General features: G+C 38.5%; 1 protein-coding gene and 1 pseudogene across 1 annotated transcript; both read left to right on the forward strand.

Annotated features, from left to right (window-relative positions):
• The first annotated feature begins 938 nt into the window (after positions 1-938).
• On the forward strand, positions 939-1825 carry LOC149241717 (cysteine-rich receptor-like protein kinase 2). Its single transcript, XM_089370634.1, has 2 exons — positions 939-1019; positions 1286-1825. Exons 1-2 carry the CDS (start codon positions 939-941, stop codon positions 1823-1825), a joined length of 621 nt encoding a protein of 206 aa, XP_089226760.1.
• A 776-nt stretch (positions 1826-2601) lies between these two features.
• LOC149241718 (cysteine-rich receptor-like protein kinase 43 pseudogene) lies at positions 2602-3199 on the forward strand (annotated as a pseudogene).
• Positions 3200-7375: the final 4176 nt, after the last annotated feature.

The raw sequence follows: 7375 nt of genomic DNA on the forward strand, positions 1-7375 counted from the left end.
CTAAATCAAAGGTGCACAAAAATACAGGTAGTATGGGAGGGGAGTTCATTTCAGAGGAAACGCTTTACGTGGTAATTAAACAATATTTTACTTACAGTTATTTATTCTCATTTTACCATTGAAATTTTTAATTTGTAAATATTTTTTATTATAATACCATAAACTAATATTATATCATGACTTTTTGTGCTTCTAGTTCACGTGCTTGCTTTGTTGATGCTGCTAGCTTGGGAACTCTTGATCAGCCCCAAACCAAATAAGTCAATTAAGGGCCTTTCAGGTTATACCCGAGACAGCCAGACACAGAGATATGTAACCACAGGGACAGGCAGATCCCGGGGAACGACAGAGAAAGAGAGAGAGGCTCTCAATACCACATATATAATCAACATTTTTTTTAATTAATTAATTTTTATTAAATTAATTTAAAAAATACAATTAACTTACAAAATAAATACAATTAATTTAAAAAATTCTATACAAGTTAATGAATCCATCTAATAATCTTTACTAATTAAATTAAAATTCTAAAAAAACCTATACTATTCTTCGATAAACATGCTTATAAAAATCATTATTAACATCCTTATTCGGGTAGAAGAATGGTACCCGGAGCCTCAGCGTGTCCGGTTAAAGTAGTGACATAAGTGGCAGACAGCCGGGAGTTGATGGCGTGGGGGAGGTTGTAGCATCAATGATGGATTGTAAAAAGTTTTTCGGATTGAGTGAGATGAACGGTTTAGAACAAACCGTTGGTCCTCCAACAAATCTGAATAGGCGGCATAACAAGTCAAATGCAAACATAGTTTTCTCATGTCCCATGCCTTCCAAAGCCAATGGGGACGACTCTCTTAAATGAACGACATACGGCTGCGACTTTTCTCTAGCTCCGCTTTAAAATATTAAAGGAGCACCTTATCCATCGAATTAAAAAAGAAATGGAGAAGAGCGTTGAGCTTGTGTCCTGCCTTGCGATGGCGCTGAAGCCGAAAACATTAATCAATTGTATGTTGCTTATGGTCAGTGTATGGACACGTCTGCCCTCTTAGCCGCTGATGATTTAGGGGCTGAGGATTTTAATTATTCCTATTGGGGTGATTGCTCGACCAACCAATATAGAAACGGTAGCGATTTCCAGCATAATCTAAACCAGGTTTTCAAATCATTGGTTGACAAGGTTTCAACGAGCGGATTCAACACTAGTGTTGAGGGGAAAAACAACAATACTGTTGTTTATGGGCTTGCCCAATGCAGCGGGAATATAAATGACTCGGACTGAAAACAGTGCGAAACGGAGGCGGCAGCATTGGTTGTTGAGATATGTCCAAGCAACACCTCTGGATTTGTTTGGCTAAACGACTGCTTCTATCATAGCTTTTACAATGATTATAATAAGAGCGAGGCTACGGATGTTGTTTGCAACACCCAGAAAAGCTATTCTGCAGCGCAGTTTGGAAATGTTACTGAGCAAGTGCTCTCAAATACCATCGAAAAAGCTCTGCAGAGTCCTCAACTTTTTGCTAAAATTAAAGTTGACACCGTCTATTCGGATTCAAGGGAAATGTACAGCTTAGCCCAGTGTTGGAGAGATCTGTCCCCAGCAAATTGCCGCTCCTGCTTATCTGTAGGTCGGTCAAAGATATCCGGTGCCGGTAGATTGAATAATATCAATGGCAAGGCATGCGCAACGAGAGCTAATGGAGCACGCTACAGAAGTCGTCATTGCGGTTTGCCTTACGAGATTTACACTCTTTTCAATACTTTCAACATTTCGCCGCCGCCGCCAATGCTAGGGGAGCGTCCTCCTAGATCCGGTATGTTATGATCAGAAGGGGAATTGTGGTTTTGTTCATTTCCTAAAACAAAAGATTTTGCAATTTACTAAAATATTTCATTTTGGTGCACTATTTCTTTCACCATAGCTTACAACGATTAGGGACACACTGGTTTTAAAGAGATTAATTCATTCGGTGCAAAAAACATATCTAATTTAAGAAGGCTTTCTGTGCAAATTTGTAGGAGGGAAAAGATCTAAGGTGCTTCCGATAGCTCTAGGCGTGGTAGGCGCTACGGCTGGATTAATTGCATGCATAGGCCTTTTCATGTGGATTCGACGGAAATGTTGGAAACGGATTCCCATAACCAGAGGTCCCTAATTTTATTTTATTTTTCTCAAAAATAAAAACCCGTCTTACTTTAACCAGAGGTCCCGAAATTGTGCCTCTTATTATAAGGTATCTTATCAACTGCTTAGCTATTGATGTACCTCAACATAATTAGACGTCATGTAATTGTTTTGGCACGTGAGGAAAGAGAAATCAGCTTATCGCTTCCTGCGCTGAATCTGGGACTCATTTTTAAGTACCATATTCTGAGAGAGGCTACTTCCAATTTTAGCGCAGAGAACAAACTTGGCGAGGGAGGTTTTGGGTCCGTCTATAAAGTGAGTGTTACACCATTCTTTCAATTGAATTAGTGATTTATATCCCAGAACAACGACTCAAGTAATTAAAAGCTGATTTAAATTTTAATGTAAGCCTTAAATAATTGTTCTCATTTCATTTGAGATAGAGTTATAGCCAGCCACAGCTCCAAGTCATAATGGAGAATATAAAGAATTTAAACCTAATTGATGTACAGGGCATTCTCCCTGATGGCCAAGAGGTTGCAGTTAAACGGCTGAAAAAAGGATCAAGGCAAGGAGATGCTGAATTCTTGAATGAAGCAAATGTCATCAGTCATGTTCAACACATAAATCTAGTGAAATTGCTTGGTTGCTGTGTTGAAAGCTCAGAAAGGCTCCTGGTTTACGAATACCTCGAGAACAGTAGTCTCGACAGAATTATATTCGGTTGCTTCTAGTGCTTTAACTGCTTAATGGCCGCATGGATCTTTGATTTGTTCCAATTGATATATGTAGCTTCTTAACGTTTTTACTTCCCGATTTGCATTGATTGCAGAGACAGCAAAAAGACATTCACTTAAATGGAGAGAGCGATATGAAATCATAGTTGGAACTGCGCATGAGCTGGCCTATTTTCACGAGCAGTTTGAAAATCGGATCATCCACAGAGATATTAAAGCCAACAATATTTTACTGGATAATAAACATAGACTGAAAATAACAGACTTTGGCTTGGCCAAACTTTTTGCAGAAGATCAGAGCCATATTAGCACTAGAATTGCCGGAACTTTGTAAGAATTATCTCTCCAGTGTTGAAATGATAATTTCAACTGAAGCACTATTTTTTTTCTTCTTTGCGATGCGATCTTATTGCATATCGCAAATCGCATACACACCCTGTTACCCTTCGCTACGTCCTGTGATTTTTTCCGATTGCGATGTTGCGATGCGATTCGATCGCATATCGCAGATCGCCCCCATATGTGTCAAGCCTCCCCCTGTTTTGCACCGAATGGGATTTCGCGATGCGATCAAATCGCAAATCGCAAATCGCATAACATGAAATTGACGTGGAGTAAAAGTTTCATTTACCGCCAGTTTTGTCAGTAAAATAGTAAATGTAATTTACTGTGGATTGGTAAATGTAGGTAAGTTTTTAATTTTATTAGTTTTTTATCCACCGTGTAGTTTTTGGTTTTTAGGGCAAAAAAAAGTAAAAAGGCATTGGAATGTTTTTTTGTTTTGTTGTGGCTGTTCATTAGTAAAAAAAAAAGGGAGGCACGCAGCAGTGTAAATGTAATTTTTTTTGTAATGCATAGCAGTGCAGAGAAAATTTTTGTTGGTTAATATGAAATGTAATGAAGCAGTCTTGGAGAATCTCTCTGTTGGAGGAAGAATGCTTTTGTAACAACTGTTGTTTTATTAATGAATACAAGTTATTTATTGGGCATGTGTGAAACTTTGTTCTGCCCAGAAACAATATTTGCTTCCCTGTGCTAAGATCCTGTAGTAAAAACAAAGTATTACTCTCTATTCATATTTTGTTTTGGAATTAAACATAAAATTCCCAACATTGATATCGGAGCTTGTCCAGGCTCTTTGAAGGTGTCAAAGAAGTTGAAGGAAGGATTTCTTGCTACAGCAGCTTCTCGAACAGAGTGAAGACTCAGTCAAGAAAGATTCAAAGGTATTTCTCAACCCAGTTATTTAAATACTTGACTGTATTTTGAAGCATAGTTAAAAGTGCAAGAATGGCTGGCTCCAACACCAGCACCAGCACTAGCATGGGTATCTTTAATACTCAGCTCCCACAATTTAATGGAAAAAACTATGACTATTGGGCAATAACTATGAGAGCCCTGCTTGCTTCACAAGACTTATGGGAATTTGTTGAGGATGGCTTTGAAGAACCAGTAGATGAAAATGAGTTTAATAGGTTAACTCAGGTAGAGAAAGATCTGTTGAAGAGCTATAAGAAGAAGGACTTAAAAGCCCTCTGTTTTTTGTATCAAGCAGTGCATGAGAGTGTGTTTCCAAGGATAGCAGCAGCAAAGACATCCAAAGAAGCATGGAAAACTCTCAAGATAACTTATCAAGGCATGGAGAAAGTGAAGACAGCAAAACTACAGTTGCTGAGGAGATATTTTGAGAATCTTTGCATGAAGGAGTCAGATAATATTGACTCATTCTTCACACATGTAATTGGTCTGGTCACACAGATAAGGTCTCATGGAGAGATTCTTGAAGAAAGGAGGATTGTGGAGAAACTATTGAGGGTCATACCCTCAAAGTTCGATGTGATTGTCACCACCATAGAAGAGACAAAGGATCTCACAAACTTCTCAGTTGATGAACTACATGCATCACTGATGACTCATGAGCAGAGATTGAGTAGAAATGAAAACTCATCTCTAGAGCATGCCTTTAAGACCCAGATGTTCTTTGGAAGAGGAAGAGGTCAAGGCAAAGGAAACAAGAGAGGAAGAGGCAGAAGCCAAAACAGAGGTGGAAGAAACAGTCTAACAAATGTTCAAGGAAGAGGCAGCGATCCAAATCAGAACCAAGGCCAAGGCAGCAGCCAACAAAGTGGACAACATCATGCTCAAGGACAAAGGTATGATAAATCCAATGTCCAATGTCATTATTGTAAAAAATATGGGCATTATGCAAATGAATGTAGGAAGAAGCAGCATGATATGAGTAATAGAACTAGTGCAAATTTCACTAGAGAAAATATCAGTCAAAATAATTTATTTTTAGCTTGTAATATGGCTGAAGAAAAGAGTGAAGATGTATGGTTTCTAGACTCCGGTTGTAGCAACCATATGACAAGAAACATAGCATTGTTTTCTATGTTAGATCAGAATGTGAAGTCACAAGTCACACTAGGGATTGATAATAAAATTTCTGTTATGGGAAAATGAAAAGTAAATGTTTTAACAAAGAAAGGTGAAAAAAGAACCATAGCAAATGTTTATTATGTTCCTGGAATGAAATGTAATCTCTTAAGTATTGGACAACTTGTTCAAAAGGGGTACAATGTTTTCTTTGTGAATGATGTATGCACCATCTGGATAGAGCACCCAGCAAATAGTGTATTTCTGAAGTGAAGATGACAAGGAACAGGATGTTTCCTCTCAGAAAGAAGGCAGATTTGAAAAATAAAGAGATAGCAGCGGTGACTCAAGAGGCTTTCCAAAGCGAACCAAAAGATGAAAATTGGTTTAAGAGGAATTCTTCGGCGTAAATCACAAGATAAAACATTTGTCAACGCGTTTCGAACCAACTAGTGTGGTTCATCATCAGGGATATCAGTTGTGGCACTTGAGATTTGGACATCTCAACTTTGGAGGTCTTAATTTGTTGAGTAGAAAAGGAATGGTAACAGGATTGCCATTGATAGAGAAACCAGATAGCCTTTGTGAAGGCTGTATCTTGGGGAAACAACACAGAGAAAGTTTTCCATCAGGGAAAAGCATAAGGGCAAAAGCACCCTTAGAGATTGTCCACTCAGATTTATGTGGACTGATGCAAACTCCATCACTTGCAGGCAGCCACTATATCCTAACATTTATTGATGATTTTACTAGAAAAACTTGGGTTTATTTCCTAAAGAACAAAAGTGAAGTGTTTGAAAGATTTTGCAATTTCAAGGCACTTGTGGAAAACCAAAGCGGGCTGCATATCAAAGTTCTGAGAACTGATAGAGGAGGTGAGTATATCTCCAAAGAATTTCTACATTTTTGTAGAGAAAATGGAATTCATAAGCAGTTTACCACTAGGTACACTCCGCAGCAAAATGGAGTTGCCGAAAGGAAGAATAGAACAATCATGGATATGGCGAGGAGTATGTTAAAGGCAAAGCATTTGCCAAATGATTATTGGGTTGAAGTTGTACATTGTGCAGCATACATTTTGAATAGATGCCCTACAAAAGCAGTCATGAACAGAGTGCCGGAAGAAGCATGGAGTGGGAGAAAGCAAGGAGTCACCCACATGAAAGTTTTTGGATGTGTGGCTTATACACACATTCCAGATCAGCTAAGGAAGAAGTTGGACAGCAAAGGGGAGAAATTTATTTTCATTGGATACAGTGAGGAATCCAAAGCTTGCAGGTTGTATAACCCATCCACCAAGAAGCTTATTGTGAGTAGAAATGCTCAGTTCATTGAGGAGGAAGTTTGGGATGGAAGCATAGAGAAAACAGTGAATGTTAAAACCTCTTTGTCACATGATGAAGATGATGAGGAGATGGCTGAAATACATCCCCAAACAGTAGCACCAACATAAGGATAGCAAGGGACACCCTTGAGGAGACCCTTGAGGAGAAATGAAAGTGCTTCTCCAAGCACATCACAAGGAAAAAATTCAAGTGCTTCTTCAAGCACTTGCACACCAAATGAAAGAGGTAAAAAGTTCAGAAATTTAAATGACATTTATGAACAAGAGGCAGCAAATGAAGGTATGAACTCTTTGTTTGCTTTATATTGTCATGTTGATGACCCTGTTCATTTCGAAGAAGTAATTAAGAATAAGAAATGGATAGAAGCTATGGATGAGGAAATCAATGCCATAGAAAGAAACAAGACATGGGATTTAGTTGAACTACCAAAAGGAAAGGAAGTCATTGGAGTTAAATGGGTCTACAAGACCAAGAGTAATGCTGAAGGCAAAATAGAAAGACACAAGGCAAGACTGGTTGTCAAAGGATACAAGCAGCAGTATGGAAGAGACTATGAGGAAACTTTCGCACCGGTTGCTAGAATGGAAACCATGAGAGCAGTGATGTCCATAGTAGCACAAAACAAGTGGAAAGTTTACCAAATGGACATGAAGTCAACATTCCTAAATGGAGTGTTAAAGGAAGAGGTTTACATTGAACAACCTTCAGGCTATGAAAAGAAAGGCCAAGAGCACAAAGTATGCAGATTGAAGAAATCTCTTTATGGGCTGAAGCAAGCACCAAGAGCG

Source organism: Pinus tabuliformis, chromosome 8, assembly GCF_031772625.1.
Source record: "Pinus tabuliformis cultivar Carrire ecotype Pingquan chromosome 8, CPIR1, whole genome shotgun sequence".
NCBI classification, from domain to species: domain Eukaryota; kingdom Viridiplantae; phylum Streptophyta; class Pinopsida; order Pinales; family Pinaceae; genus Pinus; species Pinus tabuliformis.

Bases quoted from the DNA above. Each gene is read 5' to 3' on its own strand.
- LOC149241717 (XM_089370634.1), top strand. From the start codon at position 939: ATGGAGAAGAGCGTTGAGCTTGTGTCCTGCCTTGCGATGGCGCTGAAG. The intron at 1,020-1,285 runs GTCAGTGTATGG...GACTGAAAACAG, and splicing joins TCAATTGTATGTTGCTTATG to TGCGAAACGGAGGCGGCAGC.